A 22,282-nucleotide genomic window follows, 5' to 3' on the forward strand; every position below is an offset into this window, starting at 1 on the left:
CTGCTCTGTCTGTCTGCATGCTGCTGGTCCTATGTTGCTCTGTCTGTCTGCTGGTCCTATGCTGCTCTGTCTGTCTGCGTGCTGCTGGACCTATGTTGCTCTGTCTGTCTGCATGCTTCTGGTCCTATGTTGCTCTGTCTGACTGTCTGTCTGTCTGACTGCATGCTGCTGGTCCTATGTTGCTCTGTCTGTCTGCGTGCTGCTGTTCCTATGTTGCTCTGTCTGTCTGCATGCCGCTGGTCCTACGTTGCTCTGTCTGTCTGCATGTCCCATGTTGCTCTGTCTGTCTGCGTGCTGCTGGTCCTATGTTGCTCTGTCTGTCTGTCTGTGTGTCCTATGTTGCTCTGTCTGTCTGTCTGCGTGTCCTATGTTGCTTTGTCTGTCTGTCTGTGTGTCCTATGTTGCTCTGTCTGTCTGTCTGTCTGCGTGTCCTATGTTGCTCTGTCTGTCTGTATGTCCTATGTTGCTCTGTCTGTCTGTCTGTCTGTCTGTCTGTCTGTCTGTGTGTCCTATGTTGCTCTGTCTATCTGTCTGCGTGTCCTATTTTGCTCTGTCTGTCTGCATGCTGCTTGTCCTATGTTGCTCTGTCTGTCTGTCTGCATGACCTATGTTGGTCTGTCTGTCTGTCTGTCTGTCTGTCTGTCTGTCTGTCTGTCTGTTTGTCTGTCTGTCTCTCTGAGTGTCCTATGTTGCTCAGTCTGTCTGCGTGCTGCTGGTCCTACGTTGCTCTGTCTGTCTCCATGCTTCTGGTCCTATGTTGCTCTGTCTGTCTGCATGCTGCTGGTCCTATGTTGCTCTGTCTGTCTGCATGCTGCTTGTCCTATGTTGCTCTGTCTGTCTGCGTGCTGCGTGTACTATGTTGCTCTTCCTGTCTGTCTGCGTGTCCTATGTTGCTCTGTCTGTCTGTCTGTCTGCGTGTCCTATATTGCTCTGTCTGTCTGTGTTTCCTATGTTGCTCTGTCTGTCTGCGTGTCCTATGTTGCTCTGTCTGTCTGTCTGTGTGTCCTATGTTGCTCTGTCTGTCTGCGTGCTGCTGGTCCTACATTGCTCTGTCTGTCTGCTGGTCCTATGTTGCTCTGTCTGTCTGCGTGCTGCTGGTCCTATGTTGTTCTTTCTGTCTGCATGCTGCTTGTCCTATGTTGCTCTGTCTGTCTGCGTGCTGCTGGTCCTATGTTGCTCTGTCTGTCTGCGTGCTGCTGGTCCTATGTTGCTCTGTCTGTCTGCATGCTGCTGGTCCTATTTTGCTCTGTCTGTCTGTATGCTGCTGGTCCTATGTTGCTCTGTCTGTCTGCATGCTGCTGGTCCTATGCTGTTCTGTCTGTCTGCTGGTCCTATGCTGCTCTGTCTGTTTGCAAGCTGTTGGTCCTATGCTGCTCTGTCTGTCTGCATGCTGCTGGTTCTATGTAGCTCTGACTGTCTGTCTGTCTGTCTGGGTGCTGCTGGTCCTATGTTGCTCTGTCTGTCTGCGTGCTGCGTGTCCTATGTTGCTCTGTCTGTCTGCGTGCTGCTTGTCATATGTAGCTCTGTCTGTCTGCGTGCTGCTGGTCTTATTTTGCTCTGTCTGTCTGTATGCTGCTGGTCCTATGTTGCTCTGTCTGTCTGCATGCTGCTGGTCCTATGTTGCTCTGTCTGTCTGCGTGCTGCTTGTCCTATGTTGCTCTGTCTGACTGTCGGTCTGTCTGTCTGTCTGTCTGTCCTATGTTGCTCTGTCTGTCTGTCTGAGTGTCCTATGTTGCTTTGTCTGTCTGTCTGTGTGTCCTATGTTGCTCTGTCTGTCTGTCTGTCTGCGTGTCCTATGTTGCTCTGTCTGTCTGTATGTCCTATGTTGCTCTGTCTGTCTGTCTGTCTGTCTGCATGCTGCTGGTCCTATGTTGCTCTGTCTGTCTGCGTGCTGCTGGTCCCATGTTGCTCTGTCTGTCTACGTGCTGCTGGTCCTATGTTGCTCTGTCTGTCTGTCTGCGTGTCCTATGTTGCTCTATCTGTCTGCGTGTCCTATGTTGCTTTGTCTGTCTGTCTGCGTGTCCTATGTTGCTCTGTCTGTCTGCATGTCCTATGTTGCTCTGTCTGTCTGTCTGTGTTTCCTATGTTGCTCTGTCTGTCTGTCTGCGTGTCCCATGTTGCTCTGTCTGTCTGTCTGCGTGTCCTATGTTGCACTGTCTGTCTGCATGTCCTATTTTGCTCTGTCTGCATGCTGCTGGTCCTATGTTGCTCTTTCTGTCTGCATACTGCTGGTCCCATGTTGCTCTGTCTGTCTGTCTGTCTGTCTGTCTGTGTGTCCTATGTTGCTCTGTCTGTCTGCGTGCTGCTGGTCCTACGTTGGTCTGTCAGTCTGCTAGCCCTATGCTGCTATGTCTGTCTGCATGCTGCTGGTCCTATGCTGCTCTGTCTGTCTGCATGCTGCTGGTCCTATGCTGCTCTGTCTGTCTGCATGCTGCTCTGTCTGTCTGCATGCTGCTCGTCCTATGTTGCTCTGTCTGACTGTCTGTCTGTTTGCGTGCTGCTGGTCCTATGTTGCTCTGTCTGTCTGCGTGCTGCTGGTCCTATGTTGCTCTGTCTGTCTGCGTGCTGCTGGTCCTATGTTGCTCTGTCTGTCTGCATGCTGCTTGTCCTATGTTGCTCTGTTTGTCTGCGTGCTGCTGGTCCTATGTTGCTCTGTCTGTCTGGGTGCTGCTGGTCCTATGTTGCTCTGTCTGTCTACGTGCTGCTTGTCCTATGTTGCTCTGTCTGTCTGCGTGCTGTTGGTCCTATGTTGCTCTGTCTGTCTGCGTGCTGCTGGTCTTTTTTTTGCTCTGTCTGTATGCTGTTGGTCCTATGTTGCTCTGTCTGCTTGCATGCTGCTGGTCCTATGCTGCTCTGTCTGTCTGCTGGTCCTATGCTGCTCTGTCTGTTTGCAAGCTGCTGGTCCTATGCTGCTCTGTCTGTCTGCATGCTGCTGGTTCTATGTTGCTCTCTCTGACTGTCTGTCTGCATGCTGCTGGTCCTATGTTGCTCTGTCTGTCTGCGTGCTGCTGGTCCTATGTTGCTCTGTCTGTCTGCGTGCTGCTGGTACTATGTTGCTCTGTCTGTCTGCGTGCTGCTGGTCCTATGTTGCTCTGTCTGTCTATCTGTCCTATGTTGCTCTGTCTGTCTGCGTGCTGCTGGTCCTATGTTGCTCTGTCTGTCTGCGTGCTGCGTGTACTATGTTGCTCTGTCTGTCTGTCTGTCTGCGTGTCCTATGTTGCTCTGTCTGTCTGTCTGCGTGTCCTATATTTCTCTGTCTGTCTGTGTTTCCTATGTTGCTCTGTCTGTCTGTCTGCTTGTCCTATGTTGCTCTGTCTGTCTGTCTGTGTGTCCTATGTTGCTCTGTCTGTCTGTCCTATGTTGCTCTGTCTGTCTGCGTGCTGCTGGTCCTACGTTGCTCTGTCTGTCTGCGTGCTGCTGGTCCTATGTTGCTCTTTCTGTCTGCATGCTGCTTGTCCTATGTTGCTCTGTCTGTCTGCGTGCTGCTGGTCCTATGTTGCTCTGTCTGTCTGCGTGCTGCAGGTCCTATGTTGCTCTGTCTGTCTGCATGCTGCTGGTCCTATGTTGCTCTGTCTGTCTGCATGCTGCTTGTCCTATGTTGCTCTGTCTGTCTGCGTGCTGCGTGTACTATGTTGCTCTTCCTGTCTGTCTGCGTGTCCTATGTTGCTCTGTCTGTCTGTCTGTCTGTCTGCGTGTCCTATATTGCTCTGTCTGTCTGTGTTTCCTATGTTGCTCTGTCTGTCTGCGTGTCCTATGTTGCTCTGTCTGTCTGTCTGTGTGTCCTATGTTGCTCTGTCTGTCTGTCCTATGTTGCTCTGTCTGTCTGCGTGCTGCTGGTCCTACGTTGCTCTGTCTGTCTGCTGGTCCTATGTTGCTCTGTCTGTCTGCGTGCTGCTGGTCCTATGTTGCTCTGTCTGTCTGCGTGCTGCTGGTCCTATGTTGCTCTGTCTGTCTGCATGCTGCTGGTCCTATTTTGCTCTGTCTGTCTGCGTGCTGCTGGTCCTATGCTGTTCTGTCTGTCTGCTGGTCCTATGCTGCTCTGTCTGTTTGCAAGCTGTTGGTCCTATGCTGCTCTGTCTGTCTGCATGCTGCTGGTTCTATGTAGCTCTGACTGTCTGTCTGTCTGTCTGGGTGCTGCTGGTCCTATGTTGCTCTGTCTGTCTGCGTGCTGCATGTCCTATGTTGCTCTGTCTGTCTGCGTGCTGCTTGTCCTATGTAGCGCTGTCTGTCTGCGTGCTGCTGGTCTTATTTTGCTCTGTCTGTCTGTATGCTGCTGGTCCTATGTTGCTCTGTCTGTTTGCATGCTGCTGGTCCTATGCTGCTCTGTTTGTCTGCATGCTGCTGGTCCTATGTTGCTCTGTCTGTCTGCGTGCTGCTTGTCCTATGTTGCTCTGTCTGACTGTCGGTCTGTCTGTCTGTCTGTCCTATGTTGCTCTGTCTGTCTGTCTGCGTGTCCTATGTTGCTTTGTCTGTCTGTCCTATGTTGCTCTGTCTGTCTGTCTGTCTGCGTGTCCTATGTTGCTCTGTCTGTCTGTATGTCCTATGTTGCTCTGTCTGTCTGTCTGTCTGTCTGTCTGTCTGTCTGTCTGTCTGTCTGTCTGCATGCTGCTGGTCCTATGTTGCTCTGTCTGTCTGCGTGCTGCTGGTCCCATGTTGCTCTGTCTGTCTACGTGCTGCTGGTCCTATGTTGCTCTGTCTGTCTGTCTGCGTGTCCTATGTTGCTCTATCTGTCTGCGTGTCCTATGTTGCTTTGTCTGTCTGTCTGCGTGTCCTATGTTGCTCTGTCTGTCTGCATGTCCTATGTTGCTCTGTCTGTCTGTCTGTGTTTCCTATGTTGCTCTGTCTGTCTGTCTGCGTGTCCCATGTTGCTCTGTCTGTCTGTCTGCGTGTCCCATGTTGCTCTGTCTGTCTGTCTGTGCGTCCTATGTTGCTCTGTCTGTCTGTCTGAGTGTCCTATGTTGCACTGTCTGTCTGCATGTCCTATTTTGCTCTGTCTGCATGCTGCTGGTCCTATGTTGCTCTTTCTGTCTGCATACTGCTGGTCCCATGTTGCTCTGTCTGTCTGTCTGTCTGTCTGTCTGTGTGTCCTATGTTGCTCTGTCTGTCTGCGTGCTGCTGGTCCTACGTTGGTCTGTCAGTCTGCTAGCCCTATGCTGCTATGTCTGTCTGCATGCTGCTGGTCCTATGCTGCTCTGTCTGTCTGCATGCTGCTGGTCCTATGCTGCTCTGTCTGTCTGCATGCTGCTCGTCCTATGTTGCTCTGTCTGACTGTCTGTCTGTTTGCGTTCTGCTGGTCCTATGTTGCTCTGTCTGTCTACGTGCTGCTGGTCCTATGTTGCTCTGTCTGTCTGCGTGCTGCTGGTCCTATGTTGCTCTGTCTGTCTGCATGCTGCTTGTCCTATGTTGCTCTGTCTGTCTGCGTGCTGCTGGTCCTATGTTGCTCTGTCTGTCTGGGTGCTGCTGGTCCTATGTTGCTCTGTCTGTCTACGTGCTGCTTGTCCTATGTTGCTCTGTCTGTCTGCGTGCTGTTGGTCCTATGTTGCTCTGTCTGTCTGCGTGCTGCTGGTCTTATTTTGCTCTGTCTGTATGCTGCTGGTCCTATGTTGCTCTGTCTGTTTGCATGCTGCTGGTCCTATGCTGCTCTGTCTGTCTGCTGGTCCTATGCTGCTCTGTCTGTTTGCAAGCTGCTGGTCCTATGCTGCTCTGTCTGTCTGCATGCTGCTGGTTCTATGTTGCTCTCTCTGACTGTCTGTCTGCATGCTGCTGGTCCTATGTTGCTCTGTCTGTCTGCGTGCTGCTGGTCCTATGTTGCTCTGTCTGTCTGCGTGCTGCTGGTCCTATGTTGCTCTGTCTGTCTATCTGTCCTATGTTGCTGTCTGTCTGTCTGCGTGCTGCTGGTCCTATGTTGCTCTGTCTGTCTGCGTGCTGCGTGTACTATGTTGCTCTGTCTGTCTGTCTTCGTGTCCTATGTTGCTCTGTCTGTCTGTCTGCGTGTCCTATATTTCTCTGTCTGTCTGTGTTTCCTATGTTGCTCTGTCTGTCTGTCTGCTTGACCTATGTTGCTCTGTCTGTCTGTCTGTGTGTCCTATGTTGCTCTGTCTGTCTGTCCTATGTTGCTCTGTCTGTCTGCGTGCTGCTGGTCCTACGTTGCTCTGTCTGTCTGCGTGCTGCTGGTCCTATGTTGCTCTTTCTGTCTGCATGATGCTTGTCCTATGTTGCTCTGTCTGTCTGCGTGCTGCTGGTCCTATGTTGCTCTGTCTGTCTGCGTGCTGCTGGTCCTATGTTGCTCTGTCTGTCTGCATGCTGCTGGTCCTATTTTGCTCTGTCTGTCTGTATGCTGCTGGTCCTATGTTGCTCTGTCTGTCTGCATGCTGCTGGTCCTATGCTGTTCTGTCTGTCTGCTGGTCCTATGCTGCTCTGTCTGTTTGCAAGCTGTTGGTCCTATGCTGCTCTGTCTGTCTGCATGCTGCTGGTTCTATGTAGCTCTGACTGTCTGTCTGTCTGTCTGTATGGGTGCTGCTGGTCCTATGTTGCTCTGTCTGTCTGCGTGCTGCATGTCCTATGTTGCTCTGTCTGTCTGCGTGCTGCTTGTCCTATGTTGCTCTGTCTGTCTGCGTGCTGCTGGTCTTATTTTGCTCTGTCTGTCTGTATGCTGCTGGTCCTATGTTGCTCTGTCTGTTTGCATGCTGCTGGTCCTATGCTGCTCTGTCTGTCTGCATGCTGCTGGTCCTATGTTGCTCTGTCTGTCTGCGTGCTGCTCGTCCTATGTTGCTCTGTCTGACTGTCGGTCTGTCTGTCTGTCTGTCTGTCCTATGTTGCTCTGTCTGTCTATCTGCGTGTCCTATGTTGCTTTGTCTGTCTGTCTGTGTGTCCTATGTTGCTCTGTCTGTCTGTCTGTCTGCGTGTCCTATGTTGCTCTGTCTGTCTGTATGTCCTATGTTGCTCTGTCTGTCTGTCTGTCTGTCTGTCTGTCTGTCTGTCTGTCTGTCTGTCTGCATGCTGCTGGTCCTATGTTGCTCTGTCTGTCTGCGTGCTGCTGGTCCCATGTTGCTCTGTCTGTTTACGTGCTGCTGGTCCTATGTTGCTCTGTCTGTCTGTCTGCGTGTCCTATGTTGCTCTATCTGTCTGCGTGTCCTATGTTGCTTTGTCTGTCTGTCTGCGTGTCCTATGTTGCTCTGTCTGTCTGCATGTCCTATGTTGCTCTGTCTGTCTGTCTGCGTGTCCCATGTTGCTCTGTCTGTCTGTCTGTGTGTCCTATGTTGCTCTGTCTGTCTGTCTGCGTGTCCTATGTTGCTCTGTCTGTCTGTCTGCATGTCCTATTTTGCTCTGTCTGCATGCTGCTGGTCCTATGTTGCTCTTTCTGTCTGCATACTGCTGGTCCCATGTTGCTCTGTCTGTCTGTCTGTGTGTCTTATGGTGCTCTGTCTGTCTGTCCTATGTTGCTCTGTCTGTCTGCGTGCTGCTGGTCCTACGTTGGTCTGTCAGTCTGCTAGCCCTATGCTGCTCTGTCTGTCTGCATGCTGCTGGTCCTATGCTGCTCTGTCTGTCTGCATGCTGCTGGTCCTATGCTGCTCTGTCTGTCTGCATGCTGCTCGTCCTATGTTGCTCTGTCTGACTGTCTGTCTGTTTGCGTGCTGCTGGTCCTATGTTGCTCTGTCTGTCTGCGTGCTGCTGGTCCTATGTTGCTCTGTCTGTCTGCTGCGTGTCCTATGTTGCTCTGTCTGTCTGGTGTTTCCTATGTTGCTCTGTCTGTCTTCTGCGTGTCCTATGTTGCTCTGTCTGTCTGTCTGCATGTCCTATTTTGCTCTGTCTGCATGCTGCTGGTCCTATGTTGCTCTTTCTGTCTGCATACTGCTGGTCCCATGTTGCTCTGTCTGTCTGTCTGTGTGTCTTATGGTGCTCTGTCTGTCTGTCCTATGTTGCTCTGTCTGTCTGCGTGCTGCTGGTCCTACGTTGGTCTGTCAGTCTGCTAGCCCTATGCTGCTCTGTCTGTCTGCATGCTGCTGGTCCTATGCTGCTCTGTCTGTCTGCATGCTGCTGGTCCTATGCTGCTCTGTCTGTCTGCATGCTGCTCGTCCTATGTTGCTCTGTCTGACTGTCTGTCTGTTTGCGTGCTGCTGGTCCTATGTTGCTCTGTCTGTCTGCGTGCTGCTGGTCCTATGTTGCTCTGTCTGTCTGCGTGCTGCTGGTCCTATGTTGCTCTGTCTGTCTGCGTGCTGCTGGTCCTATGTTGCTCTGTCTGTCTGCGTGCTGCTGGTCCTATGTTGCTCTGTCTGTCTGCGTGCTGCTGGTCCTATGCTGCTCTGTCTGTCTGCATGCTGCTGGTTCTATGTTGCTCTCTCTGACTGTCTGTCTGCATGCTGCTGGTCCTACGTTGCTCTGTCTGTCTGCGTGCTGCTGGTCCTATGTTGCTCTGTCTGTCTGCGTGCTGCTGGTCCTATGTTGCTCTGTCTGTCTGCGTGCTGCTGGTCCTATGTTGCTCTGTCTGTCTATCTGTCCTATGTTGCTCTGTCTGTCTGCATGCTGCTGGTCCTATGTTGCTCTGTCTGTCTGCGTGTACTATGTTGCTCTGTCTGTCTGTCTGTCTGTCTGCGTGTCCTATGTTGCTCTGTCTGTCTGTCTGCGTGTCCTATATTTCTCTGTCTGTCTGTGTTTCCTATGTTGCTCTGTCTGTCTGTCCTATGTTGCTCTGTCTGTCTGCGTGCTGCTGGTCCTACGTTGCTCTGTCTGTCTGCTGGTCCTATGCTGCTCTGTCTGTCTGCATGCTGCTGGTCCTATGCTGCTCTGTCTGTCTGCATGCTGCTGGTCCTATGTTGCTCTGTCTGACTGTCTGTCTGTCTGAGTGCTGCTGGTCCTATGTTGCTCTGTCTGTCTGCGTGTACTATGTTGCTCTGTCTGTCTGTCTGTCTGCGTGTCCTATGTTGCTCTGTCTGTCTGTCTGCGTGTCCTATATTTCTCTGTCTGTCTGTGTTTCCTATGTTGCTCTGTCTGTCTGTCTGTCTGCTTGTCCTATGTTGCTCTGTCTGTCTGTCTGTGTGTCCTATGTTGCTCTGTCTGTCTGTCCTATGTTGCTCTGTCTGCTTGCATGCTGCTGGTCCTATGCTGCTCTGTCTGTCTGCTGGTCCTATGCTGCTCTGTCTGTTTGCAAGCTGCTGGTCCTATGCTGCTCTGTCTGTCTGCATGCTGCTGGTTCTATGTTGCTCTCTCTGACTGTCTGTCTGCATGCTGCTGGTCCTACGTTGCTCTGTCTGTCTGCGTGCTGCTGGTCCTATGTTGCTCTGTCTGTCTGCGTGCTGCTGGTCCTATGTTGCTCTGTCTGTCTGCGTGCTGCTGGTCCTATGTTGCTCTGTCTGTCTATCTGTCCTATGTTGCTCTGTCTGTCTGCGTGCTGTGGGTCCTATGTTGCTCTGTCTGTCTGCGTGTACTATGTTGCTCTGTCTGTCTGTCTGTCTGCGTGTCCTATGTTGCTCTGTCTGTCTGTCTGCGTGTCCTATATTTCTCTGTCTGTCTGTGTGTCCTATGTTGCTCTGTCTGTCTGTCTGCTTGTCCTATGTTGCTCTGTCTGTCTGTCTGTGTGTCCTATGTTGCTCTGTCTGTCTGTCCTATGTTGCTCTGTCTGTCTGCGTGCTGCTGGTCCTACGTTGCTCTGTCTGTCTGCTGGTCCTATGCTGCTCTGTCTGTCTGCATGCTGCTGGTCCTATGCTGCTCTGTCTGTCTGCATGCTGCTGGTCCTATGTTGCTCTGTCTGACTGTCTGTCTGTCTGCGTGCTGCTGGTCCTATGTTGCTCTGTCTGTCTGCGTGCTGCTGGTCCTATGTTGCTCTGTGTCTGCGTGCTGCTGGTCCTATGTTGCTCTGTCTGTCTGCGTGCTGCGTGTCCTATGTTGCTCTGTCTGTCTGTCTGCGTGTCCTATGTTGCTCTGTCTGTCTGCGTGCTGCTGGTCCTATGTTGCTCTGTCTGTCTGCATGCTGCTGGTCCTATGTTGCTCTGTCTGTCTGCGGGCTGCTGGTCCTATGTTGCTCTGTCTGTCTGCGGGCTGCTGGTCCTATGTTGCTCTGTCTGTCTGCGTGCTGCTGGTCCTATGTTGCTCTGTCTGTCTGCGTGCTGCTGGTCCTATGTTGCTCTGTCTGTCTGCATGCTGCTGGTCCTATGCTGCTCTGTCTGTCTGCATGCTGCTGGTCCTATGTTGCTCTGTCTGACTGTCTGTCTGTCTGTCTGCTTGCTGCTGGTCCTATGTTGCTCTGTCTGTCTGCATGCTGCTGGTCCTATGTTGCTCTGTCTGACTGTCTGTCTGTCTGACTGCATGCTGCTGGTCCTATGTTGCTCTGTCTGTCTGCGTGCTGCTGGTCCTATGTTGCTCTGTCTGTCTGCATGCTGCTGGTCCTACGTTGCTCTGTCTGTCTGCATGTCCCATGTTGCTCTGTCTGTCTGCGTGCTGCTGGTCCTATGTTGCTCTGTCAGTCTGTCTGTGTGTCCTATGTTGCTCTGTCTGTCTGCGTGCTGCTGGTCCTATGTTGCTCTGTCTGTCTGCGTGTACTATGTTGCTCTGTCTGTCTGTCTGTCTGCGTGTCCTATGTTGCTCTGTCTGTCTGTCTGCGTGTCCTATATTTCTCTGTCTGTCTGTGTTTCCTATGTTGCTCTGTCTGTCTGTCTGTCTGCTTGTCCTATGTTGCTCTGTCTGTCTGTGTGTCCTATGTTGCTCTGTCTGTCTGTCCTATGTTGCTCTGTCTGTCTGCGTGCTGCTGGTCCTATGTTGCTCTGTCTGTCTGCTGGTCCTATGCTGCTCTGTCTGTCTGCATGCTGCTGGTCCTATGCTGCTCTGTCTGTCTGCATGCTGCTGGTCCTATGTTGCTCTGTCTGACTGTCTGTCTGTCTGCGTGCTGCTGGTCCTATGTTGCTCTGTCTGTCTGCATGCTGCTTGTCCTATGTTGCTCTGTCTGACTGTCTGTCTGTCTGCATGCTGCTGGTCCTATGTTGCTCTGTCTGTCTGCATGCTGCTGGTCCTATGTTGCTCTGTCTGTCTGCGTGCTGCTGGTCCTATGTTGCTCTGTCTGTCTGCATGCTGCTGGTCCTATGTTGCTCTGTCTGTCTGTATACTGCTGGTCCTATGGTGCTCTGTCTGTCTGCATGCTGCTGGTCCTAAGATGCTCTGTCTGTCTGCTGGTCCTATGCTGCTCTGTCTGCATGCTGCTGGTCCTAGCTGCTCTGTCTGTCTGCATGCTGCTGGTCCTATGCTGCTCTGTTTGTCTGCATGCTGCTGGTCCTATGTTGCCTTGTCTGACTGTCTATCTGTCTGCGTGCTGCTGGTCCTATGTTGCTCTGTCTGTCTGCGTGCTGCTGGTCCTATGTTGCTCTTTCTGTCTGCATGCTGCTGGTCCTACGTTGCTCTGTCTGTCTGCATGTCCCATGTTGCTCTGTCTGTCTGCGTGCTGCTGGTCCTATGTTGCTCTGTCTGTCTGTCTGTCTGTGTGTCCTATGTTGCTCTGTCTGTCTGTCTGCGTGTCCTATGTTGCTTTGTCTGTCTGTCTGTGTGTCCTATGTTGCTCTGTCTGTCTGTCTGTCTGCGTGTCCTATTTTGCTCTGTCTGTCTGCATGCTGCTGGTCCTATGTTGCTCTGTCTGTCTGTCTGTCTGTCTGTCTGTCTGTCTGTCTGTCTGCGTGTCCTATGTTGCTCTGTCTGTCTGTCTGCATGTCCTATGTTGCTCTGTCTGTCTGTCTGTCTGCGTGTACTATGTTGCTCTGTCTGTCTGTCTGCATGTCCTATGTTGCTCAGTCTGTCTGCGTGCTGCTGGTCCTACGTTGCTCTGTCTGTCTCCATGCTGCTGGTCCTATGTTGCTCTGTCTGTCTGCGTGCTGCTGGTCCTATGTTGCTCTGTCTGTCTGCGTGCTGCTGGTCCTATGTTGCTCTGTCTGTCTGCGTGCTGCTGGTCCTATGTTGCTCGGTCTGTCTTCGTGCTGCTGGTCCTATGTTGCTCTGTCTGTCTGCGTGCTGCGTGTCCTAGGCTGCTCTGTCTGTCTGCTGGTGCTATGCTGCTCTGTCTATCTGCATGCTGCTGGTCCTATGCTGCTCTGTCTGTCTGCATGCTGCTGGTCCTATGTTGCTCTGTCTGACTGTCTGTCTGTCTGCGTGCTGCCAGTCCTATGTTGCTCTGTCTGTCTGCATGCTGCTTGTCCTATGTTGCACTGTCTGACTGTCTGTCTGTCTGTCTGCATGCTGCTGGTCCTATGTTGCTCTGTCTGTCTGCGTGCTACTGGTCCTATGTTGCTCTGTCTGTCTGCGTGCTGCGTGTCCTATGTTGCTCTGTCTGTCTGTGTTTCCTATGTTGCTCTGTCTGTCTGTCTGCGTGTCCTATGTTGCTCTGTCTGTCTGTGTGTCCTATGTTGCTCTGTCTGTCTGTCCTATGTTGCTCTGTCTGTCTGCATGCTGCTGGTCCTATGTTGCTCTGTCTGTCTGCATGCTGCTGGTCCTATGTTGTTCTGTCTGTCTGCGGGCTGCTGGTCCTATGTTGCTCTGTCTGTCTGCGTGCTGCTGGTCCTATGTTGCTCTGTCTGTCTGCGTGCTGCTGGTCCTATGTTGCTCTGTCTGTCTGCATGCTGCTGGTCCTATGCTGCTCTGTCTGTCTGCATGCTGCTGGTCCTATGTTGCTCTGTCTGACTGTCTGTCTGTCTGTCTGCGTGCTGCTGGTCCTATGTTGCTCTGTCTGTCTGCATGCTGCTGGTCCTATGTTGCTCTGTCTGACTGTCTGTCTGACTGCATGCTGCTGGTCCTATGTTGCTCTGTCTGTCTGCATGCTGCTGGTCCTACGTTGCTCTGTCTGTCTGCATGTCCCATGTTGCTCTGTCTGTCTGCGTGCTGCTGGTCCTATGTTGCTCTGTCTGTCTGTCTGTGTGTCCTATGTTGCTCTGTCTGTCTGCGTGCTGCTGGCCCTATGTTGCTCTGTCTGTCTGCGTGCTGCGTGTCCTATGTTGCTCTGTCTGTCTGTCTGCGTGTCCTATGTTGCTCTGTCTGTCTGTGTTTCCTATGTTGCTCTGTCTGTCTGTCCTATGTTGCTCTGTCTGTCTGCATGCTGCTTGTCCTATGTTGCACTGTCTGACTGTCTGTCTGTCTGTCTGCATGCTGCTGGTCCTATGTTGCTCTGTCTGTCTGCGTGCTACTGGTCCTATGTTGCTCTGTCTGTCTGCGTGCTGCGTGTCCTATGTTGCTCTGTCTGTCTGTGTTTCCTATGTTGCTCTGTCTGTCTGTCTGCGTGTCCTATGTTGCTCTGTCTGTCTGTGTGTCCTATGTTGCTCTGTCTGTCTGTCCTATGTTGCTCTGTCTGTCTGCATGCTGCTGGTCCTATGTTGCTCTGTCTGTCTGCATGCTGCTGGTCCTATGTTGTTCTGTCTGTCTGCGGGCTGCTGGTCCTATGTTGCTCTGTCTGTCTGCGTGCTGCTGGTCCTATGTTGCTCTGTCTGTCTGCGTGCTGCTGGTCCTATGTTGCTCTGTCTGTCTGCATGCTGCTGGTCCTATGCTGCTCTGTCTGTCTGCATGCTGCTGGTCCTATGTTGCTCTGTCTGACTGTCTGTCTGTCTGTCTGCGTGCTGCTGGTCCTATGTTGCTCTGTCTGTCTGCATGCTGCTGGTCCTATGTTGCTCTGTCTGACTGTCTGTCTGACTGCATGCTGCTGGTCCTATGTTGCTCTGTCTGTCTGCATGCTGCTGGTCCTACGTTGCTCTGTCTGTCTGCATGTCCCATGTTGCTCTGTCTGTCTGCGTGCTGCTGGTCCTATGTTGCTCTGTCTGTCTGTCTGTGTGTCCTATGTTGCTCTGTCTGTCTGCGTGCTGCTGGCCCTATGTTGCTCTGTCTGTCTGCGTGCTGCGTGTCCTATGTTGCTCTGTCTGTCTGTCTGCGTGTCCTATGTTGCTCTGTCTGTCTGTGTTTCCTATGTTGCTCTGTCTGTCTGTCCTATGTTGCTCTGTCTGTCTGCGTGTCCTATGTTGCTCTGTCTGTCTGTCCTATGTTGCTCTGTCTGTCTGCATGCTGCTGGTCCTATGTTGCTCTGTCTGTCTGTGTGCTGCTGGTCCTATGTTGCTCTGTATGTCTGCGTGCTGCGGGTCCTATGTTGCTCTGTCTGTCTGTATGCTGCTGGTCCTATGTTGCTCTGTCTGTCTGCATGCTGCTGGTCCTATGCTGCTCTGTCTGTCTGCTGGTCCTATGCTGCTCTGTCTGTCTGCATGCTGCTGGTCCTAGCTGCTCTGTCTGTCTGCATGCTGCTGGTCCTATGTTGCTCTGTTTGTCTGCATGCTGCTGGTCCTATGTTGCTCTGTCTGTCTGTATGCTGCTGGTCCTATGTTGCTCTGTCTGTCTGCATGCTGCTGGTCCTATGCTGCTCTGTCTGTCTGCTGGTCCTATGCTGCTCTGTCTGTCTGCATGCTGCTGGTCCTAGCTGCTCTGTCTGTCTGCATGCTGCTGGTCCTATGCTGCTCTGTCTGTCTGCATGCTGCTGGTCCTATGTTGCTCTGTCTGACTGTCTGTCTGCGTAATGATGGACCTATGTTGCTCTGTCTGTCTGCATGCTGCTGGTCCTATGTTGCTCTGTCTGACTGTTTGTCTGTCTGACTGCATGCTGCTGGTCCTATGTTGCTCTGTCTGTCTGCGTGCTGCTGGTCCTATGTTGCTCTGTCTGTCTGCATGCTGCTGGTCCTATGTTGCTCTGTCTGTCTGCATGTCCCATGTTGCTCTGTCTGTCTGCGTGCTGCTGGTCCTATGTTGCTCTGTCTGTCTGTCTGTGTGTCCTATGTTGCTCTGTCTGTCTGTCTGCGTGTCCTATGTTGCTTTGTCTGTCTGTCTGTGTGTCCTATGTTGCTCTGTCTGTCTGTCTGTCTGTGTGTCCTATGTTGCTCTGTCTATCTGTCTGCGTGTCCTTTTTGCTCTGTCTGTCTGCATGCTGCTGGTCCTATGTTGCTCTGTCTGTCTGTCTGTCTGTCTGCGTGTCCTATGTTGCTCTGTCTGTCTGTCTGCATGACCTATGTTGCTCTGTCTGTCTGTCTGTCTCTCTGCGTGTCCTATGTTGCTCAGTCTGTCTGCGTGCTGCTGTTCCTACGTTGCTCTGTCTGTCTCCATGCTGCTGGTCCTATGTTGCTCTGTCTGTCTGCATGCTGCTGGTCCTATGTTGCTCTGTCTGTCTGCATGCTGCTTGTCCTATGTTGCTCTGTCTGTCTGCGTGCTGCTGGTCCTATGTTGCTCTGTCTGTCTGCGTGCTGCTGGACCTATGTTGCTCTGTCTGTCTGCGTGCTGCTGGTCCTATGTTGCTCTGTCTGTCTGTACGCTGCTGGTCCTATGTTGCTCTGTCTGTCTGCATGCTGCTGGTCCTATGTTGCTCTGTCTGTCTGCTGGTCCTATGCTGCTCTGTCTGTCTGCGTGCTGCTGGTCCTATGTTGCTCTGTCTGTCTGCGTGCTGCGTGTCCTAGGCTGCTCTGTCTGTCTGCTGGTGCAATGCTGCTCTGTCTATCTGCATGCTGCTGGTCCTATGCTGCTCTGTCTGTCTGCATGCTGCTGGTCCTATGTTGCTCTGTCTGACTGTCTGTCTGTCTGCGTGCTGCCGGTCCTATGTTGCTCTGTCTGTCTGCATGCTGCTTGTCCTATGTTGCACTGTCTGACTGTCTGTCTGTCTGTCTGCATGCTGCTGGTCCTATGTTGCTCTGTCTGTCTGCATGCTGCTGGTCCTATGTTGTTCTGTCTGTCTGCGGGCTGCTGGTCCTATGTTGCTCTGTCTGTCTGCGTGCTGCTGGTCCTATGTTGCTCTGTCTGTCTGCGTGCTGCTGGTCCTATGTTGCTCTGTCTGTCTGCATGCTGCTGGTCCTATGCTGCTCTGTCTGTCTGCATGCTGCTGGTCCTATGTTGCTCTGTCTGACTGTCTGTCTGTCTGCGTGCTGCTGGTCCTATGTTGCTCTGTCTGTCTGCATGCTGCTGGTCCTATGTTACTCTGTCTGACTGTCTGTCTGTCTGACTGCATGCTGCTGGTCCTATGTTGCTCTGTCTGTCTGCGTGCTGCTGGTCCTATGTTGCTCTGTCTGTCTGCATGCTGCTGGTCCTACGTTGCTCTGTCTGTCTGCATGTCCCATGTTGCTCTGTCTGTCTGCGTGCTGCTGGTCCTATGTTGCTCTGTCTGTCTGTCTGTGTGTCCTATGTTGCTCTGTCTGTCTGCGTGCTGCTGGTCCTATGTTGCTCTGTCTGTCTGCGTGCTGCGTGTCCTATGTTGCTCTGTCTGTCTGTCTGTCTGTCTGCGTGTCCTTTTTGCTCTGTCTGTCTGCATGCTGCTGGTCCTATGTTGCTCTGTCTGTCTGTCTGTCTGCGTGTCCTATGTTGCTCTGTCTGTCTGTCTGCATGACCTATGTTGCTCTGTCTGTCTGTCTGTCTCTCTGCGTGTCCTATGTTGCTCAGTCTGTCTGCGTGCTGCTGGTCCTACGTTGCTCTGTCTGTCTCCATGCTGCTGGTCCTATGTTGCTCTGTCTGTCTGCATGCTGCTGGTCCTATGTTGCTCTGTCTGTCTGCATGCTGCTTGTCCTATGTTGCTCTGTCTGTCTGCGTGCTGCTGGTCCTATGTTGCTCTGTCTGTCTGCGTGCTGCTGGACCTATGTTGCTCTGTCTGTCTGCGTGCTGCTGGTCCTATGTTGCTCTGTCTCTCTGTACGCTGCTGGTCCTATGTTGCTCTGTCTGTCTGCATGCTGCTGGTCCTATGTTGCTCTGTCTGTCTGCTGGTCCTATGCTGCTCTGTCTGTCTGCGTGCTGCTGGTCCTATGTTGCTCTGTCTGTCTGCGTGCTGCGTGTCCTAGGCTGCTCTGTCTGTCTGCTGGTGCTATGCTGCTCTGTCTATCTGCATGCTGCTGGTCCTATGCTGCTCTGTCTGTCTGCATGCTGCTGGTCCTATGTTGCTCTGTCTGACTGTCTGTCTGTCTGCGTGCTGCCGGTCCTATGTTGCTCTGTCTGTCTGCATGCTGCTTGTCCTATGTTGCACTGTCTGACTGTCTGTATGTCTGTCTGCATGCTGCTGGTCCTATGTTGCTCTGTCTGTCTGCATGCTGCTGGTCCTATGTTGTTCTGTCTGTCTGCGGGCTGCTGGTCCTATGTTGCTCTGTCTGTCTGCGTGCTGCTGGTCCTATGTTGCTCTGTCTGTCTGCGTGCTACTGGTCCTATGTTGCTCTGTCTGTCTGCATGCTGCTGGTCCTATGCTGCTCTGTCTGTCTGCATGCTGCTGGTCCTATGTTGCTCTGTCTGACTGTCTGTCTGTCTGCGTGCTGCTGGTCCTATGTTGCTCTGTCTGTCTGCATGCTGCTGGTCCTATGTTACTCTGTCTGACTGTCTGTCTGTCTGACTGCATGCTGCTGGTCCTATGTTGCTCTGTCTGTCTGCGTGCTGCTGGTCCTATGTTGCTCTGTCTGTCTGCATGCTGCTGGTCCTACGTTGCTCTGTCTGTCTGCATGTCCCATGTTGCTCTGTCTGTCTGCGTGCTGCTGGTCCTATGTTGCTCTGTCTGTCTGTCTGTGTGTCCTATGTTGCTCTGTCTGTCTGCGTGCTGCTGGTCCTATGTTGCTCTGTCTGTCTGCGTGCTGCGTGTCCTATGTTGCTCTGTCTGTCTGTCTGTCTGTCTGCGTGTCCTATGTTGCTCTGTCTGTCTGTGTTTCCTATGTTGCTCTGTCTGTCTGTCCTATGTTGCTCTGTCTGTCTGCGTGTCCTATGTTGCTCTGTCTGTCTGTCCTATGTTGCTCTGTCTGTCTGCATGCTGCTGGTCCTATGTTGCTCTGTCTGTCTGTGTGCTGCTGGTCCTATGTTGCTCTGTATGTCTGCGTGCTGCTGGTCCTATGTTGCTCTGTCTGTCTGTATGCTGCTGGTCCTATGTTGCTCTGTCTGTCTGCATGCTGCTGGTCCTATGCTGCTCTGTCTGTCTGCTGGTCCTATGCTGCTCTGTCTGTCTGCATGGCTGCTGGTCCTAGCTGCCGTCTGTCTGCTGCTGCTGGTCCTATGTTGCTCTGTCTGTCTGTATGCTGCTGGTCCTATGTTGCTCTGTCTGTCTGCATGCTGCTGGTCCTATGCTGCTCTGTCTGTCTGCTGGTCCTATGCTGCTCTGTCTGTCTGCATGCTGCTGGTCCTAGCTGCTCTGTCTGTCTGCATGCTGCTGGTCCTATGCTGCTCTGTCTGTCTGCATGCTGCTGGTCCTATGTTGCTCTGTCTGACTGTCTGTCTGTCTGCGTGCTGATGGACCTATGTTTCTCTGTCTGTCTGCATGCTGCTGGTCCTATGTTGCTCTGTCTGACTGTCTGTCTGTCTGACTGCATGCTGCTGGTCCTATGTTGCTCTGTCTGTCTGCGTGCTGCTGGTCCTATGTTGCTCTGTCTGTCTGCATGCTGCTGGTCCTATGTTGCTCTGTCTATCTGCATGTCCCATGTTGCTCTGTCTGTCTGCGTGCTGCTGGTCCTATGTTGCTCTCTCTGTCTATCTGTGTGTCCTATGTTGCTCTGTCTGTCTGTCTGCGTGTCCTATGTTGCTTTGTCTGTCTGTCTGTGTGTCCTATGTTGCTCTGTCTGTCTGTCTGTCTGTGTGTCCTATGTTGCTCTGTCTATCTGTCTGCGTGTCCTATTTTGCTCTGTCTGTCTGCATGCTGCTGGTCCTATGTTGCTCTGTCTTTCTGTCTGTCTGCGTGTCCTATGTTGCTCTGTCTGTCTGTCTGCATGACCTATGTTGCTCTGTCTGTCTGTCTGTCTGTCTGTCTCTCTGCGTGTCCTATGTTGCTCAGTCTGTCTGCGTGCTGCTGGTCCTACGTTGCTCTGTCTGTCTCCATGCTGCTGGTCCTATGTTGCTCTGTCTGTCTGCATGCTGCTGGTCCTATGTTGCTCTGTCTGTCTGCATGCTGCTTGTCCTATGTTGCTCTGTCTGTCTGCGTGCTGCTGGTCCTATGTTGCTCTGTCTGTCTGCGTGCTGCTGGACCTATGTTGCTCTGTCTGTCTGCGTGCTGCTGGTCCTATGTTGCTCTGTCTGTCTGTATGCTGCTGGTCCTATGTTGCTCTGTCTGTCTGCATGCTGCTGGTCCTATGTTGCTCTGTCTGTCTGCTGGTCCTATGCTGCTCTGTCTATCTGCATGCTGCTGGTCCTATGCTGCTCTGTCTGTCTGCATGCTGCTGGTCCTATGTTGCTCTGTCTGACAGTCTGTCTGTCTGGCTGCTGCTGGTCCTATGTTGCTCTGTCTGTCTGTATGCTGCTGGTCCTATGTTGCTCTGTCTGTCTTCATGCTGCTGGTCCTAGGCTGCTCTGTCTGTCTGCTGGTCCTATGCTGCTCTGTCTATCTGCATGCTGCTGGTACTATGCTGCTCTGTCTGTCTGCATGCTGCTGGTCCTATGTTGCTCTGTCTGACTGTGTGCTGCCGGTCCTATGTTGCTCTGTCTGTCTGCATGCTGATTGTCCTATGTTTCTCTCTCTGTCTGTCTGTCTGTCTGTCTTATGTTGCTCTGTCTGACTGTCTGTCTGTCTGTCTGCATGCTGCTGGTCCTATGTTGCTCTGTCTGTCTGTCTGTCTGCGTGTCCTATGTTGCTCTGTCTGTCTGTCTGCATGTCCTATGTTGCTCTGTCCTGTCTGTCTGTCTGTCTGTCTGTCTGTCTGTCTGTCTGTCTGCGTGTCCTATGTTGCTCAGTCTGTCTGCGTGCTGCTGGTCCTACGTTGCTCTGTCTGTCTCCATGCTGCTGGTCCTATGTTGCTCTGTCTGTCTGCATGCTGCTTGTCCTATGTTGCTCTGTCTGTCTGTATGCTGCTGGTCCTATGTTGCTCTGTCTGTCTGCATGCTGCTGGTCCTAGGCTGCTCTGTCTGTCTGCTGGTCCTATGCTGCTCTGTCTATCTGCATGCTGCTGGTCCTGTGCTGCTCTGTCTGTCTGCATGCTGCTGGTCCTATGTTGCTCTGTCTGACAGTATGGCTGTCTGCCTGCTGATGGTCCTATGTTGCTCTGTCTGTCTGTATGCTGCTGGTCCTATGTTGCTCTGTCTGTCTGCATGCTGCTGGTCCTAGGCTGCTCTGTCTGTCTACATGCTGCTTGTCCTATGTTGCTCTGTCTGTCTGTCTTATGTTGCTCTGTCTGACTGTCTGTCTGCATGCTGCTGGTCCTATGTTGCTCTGTCTGTCTGTCTGTCTGTCTTATGTTGCTCTGTCTGTCTGTATGCTGCTGGTCCTATGTTGCTCTGTCTGTATGTCCTATGCTGCTCTGTCTGTCTGCGTGCTGCTGGTCCTATGTTGCTCTGTCTGTCTGCGTGCTGCTGGTCCTATGTTGCTCTGTCTGTCTGCATGCTGCTGGTTCTATGCTGCTCTGTCTGTCTGCATGCTGCTGGTCCTATGTTGCTCTGTCTGTCTGCGTGCTGCTGGTCCTATGTTGCTCTGTCTGTCTGCATGCTGCTGGTCCTATGTTGCTCTGTCTGTCTGCATGCTGCTGGTCCTATGTTGCTCTGTCTGTCTGTGTGTTCTATGTTGCTCTGTCTGTCTGCATGCTGCTGGTCCTATGTTGCTCTGTCTGTCTGCATGCTGCTGGTCCTATGTTGCTCTGTCTGTCTGTGTGTCCTATGTTGCTCTGTCTGTCTGTCTGTCTGTCTGTCTGTCTGTCTGTCTGTCTGTCTGTCTGTCCTATGTTGCTCTGTCTGTCTGCATGCTGCTGGTCCTATGTTGCTCTGTCTGTCTGTCCTATGTTGCTCTGTATGTCTGCTTGCTGCTGGTCCTATGTTGCTCTGTCTGTCTGCGCGCTGCAGGTCCTATGTTGCTCTGTCTGTCTGCATGCTGCTGGTCCTATGTTGCTCTGTCTGTCTGCATGCTGCTGGTCCTATGTTGCTCTGTCTGTCTGCGTGCTGCTGGTCCTATGTTGCTCTGTCTTTCGGCATGCTGGTGGTCCTATGTTGCTCTGTCTGTCTGCGTGCTGCTGGTCCTATGTTGCTCTGTCTGTCTGCGTGCTGCTGGTCCTATGTTGCTCTGTCTGTCTGCGTGCTGCTGGTCCTATGTTGCTCTGTCTGTCTGCGTGATGCTGGTCCTATGTTGCTCTGTCTGTCTGCATGCTGCTGGTCCTATGTTGCTCTGTCTGTCTGCATGCTGCTGGTCCTATGTTGCTCTATCTGTCTGCATGCTGCTGGTCCTATGTTGCTCTGTCTGTCTGTGTGTTCTATGTTGCTCTGTCTGTCTGCATGCTGCTGGTCCTATGTTGCTCTGTCTGTCTGCATGCTGCTGGTCCTATGCTGCTCTGTCTGTCTGCATGCTGCTGTTCCTATGTTGCTCTGTCTGTCTGCGTGCTGCTGGTCCTATGTTGCTCTGTCTGTCTGCATGCTGCTGGTCCTATGTTGCTCTGTCTGTCTGCGTGCTGCTGGTCCGTCTGCACGCTGTTGGTCCTATGTTGCTCTGTCTGTCTGCGTGCTACGTGTTTAGCTAGCCAGCCACCGGAGGACAACAACACAAGGAGATGCAACGATTCAAGTTGTTTCTGTCAATGACGTCTCTCTCTAGATGCGATGTGATTGGAGAGAAGCCTTCCCTTGGCACGTTGTTTTGGTGTGCCAGGACTAATCATGACGTCTCTCTCTAGATGTGATTGGAGAGGGCCTTCCCTTGGCACATTGTTTTGGTGCGCCAGGACCAATCATGACGTCTCTCTCTAGATGCGATGTGATTGGAGAGAAGCCTTCCCTTGGCACAATGTTTTGGTGCGCCAGGACCAATCATGACGTATCTCTCTAGATGCGATGTGATTGGAGAGAAGCCTTCCCTTGACACGTTGTTTTGGTGTGCCAGTACCAATCATGACGTATCTCTCTAGATGTGATTGGAGAGAAGCCTTCCCTTGACACGTTGTTTTGGTGTGCCAGGACCAATCATGACGTCTCTCTCTAGATGTGATTGGAGAGGGCCTTCCCTTGGCACATTGTTTTGGTGCGCCAGGACCAATCATGACGTCTCTCTCTAGATGCGATGTGATTGGAGAGAAGCCTTCCCATGGCACGTTGTTTTGGTGTGCCAGGACCAATCATGACGTCTCTCTCTAGATGCGATGTGATTGGAGCTCAACGCCGATTTTTGTTTATAAATGTTTTTTTTGTTGTTGTGTAACTGTGTGTGTGTTTGTGTGTGTGTGTAACTGTGTGTGTGTGTGTGTGTGTGTGTGTGTGTCCTTACGTTCCACTCGAAGCCAGCTACAGCGATTCCTCCAGCGGCACCAGTTCCAGCCAGACCGATGAACAGACCAGAGCCCTCGCTGCTGGCAAACAGAGACGCTCCGATCTCCAC

At 52.3% G+C, this 22,282-nt stretch overlaps 1 protein-coding gene across 2 annotated transcripts in view; it reads right to left on the bottom strand.

Annotated features, from left to right (window-relative positions):
* LOC106594745 (sodium/mannose cotransporter SLC5A10) overlaps window positions 1–22,282 on the bottom strand; it is a 516,766-nt gene that overhangs the window by 490,880 nt on the left and 3,604 nt on the right. For both annotated transcript variants that reach the window (XM_045690472.2, XM_045690471.2), the window contains exon 3: window positions 22,172–22,276. In XM_045690472.2, the coding sequence (XP_045546428.2) occupies window positions 22,172–22,276 (105 nt within the window). The remainder of the gene's footprint in view (window positions 1–22,171; window positions 22,277–22,282) is intronic.

Source organism: Salmo salar, chromosome 12 (assembly GCF_965601325.2).
Source record: "Salmo salar chromosome 12, fSalSal1, whole genome shotgun sequence".
In the NCBI taxonomy this organism is placed as follows: Eukaryota; Metazoa; Chordata; class Actinopteri; order Salmoniformes; family Salmonidae; genus Salmo; species Salmo salar.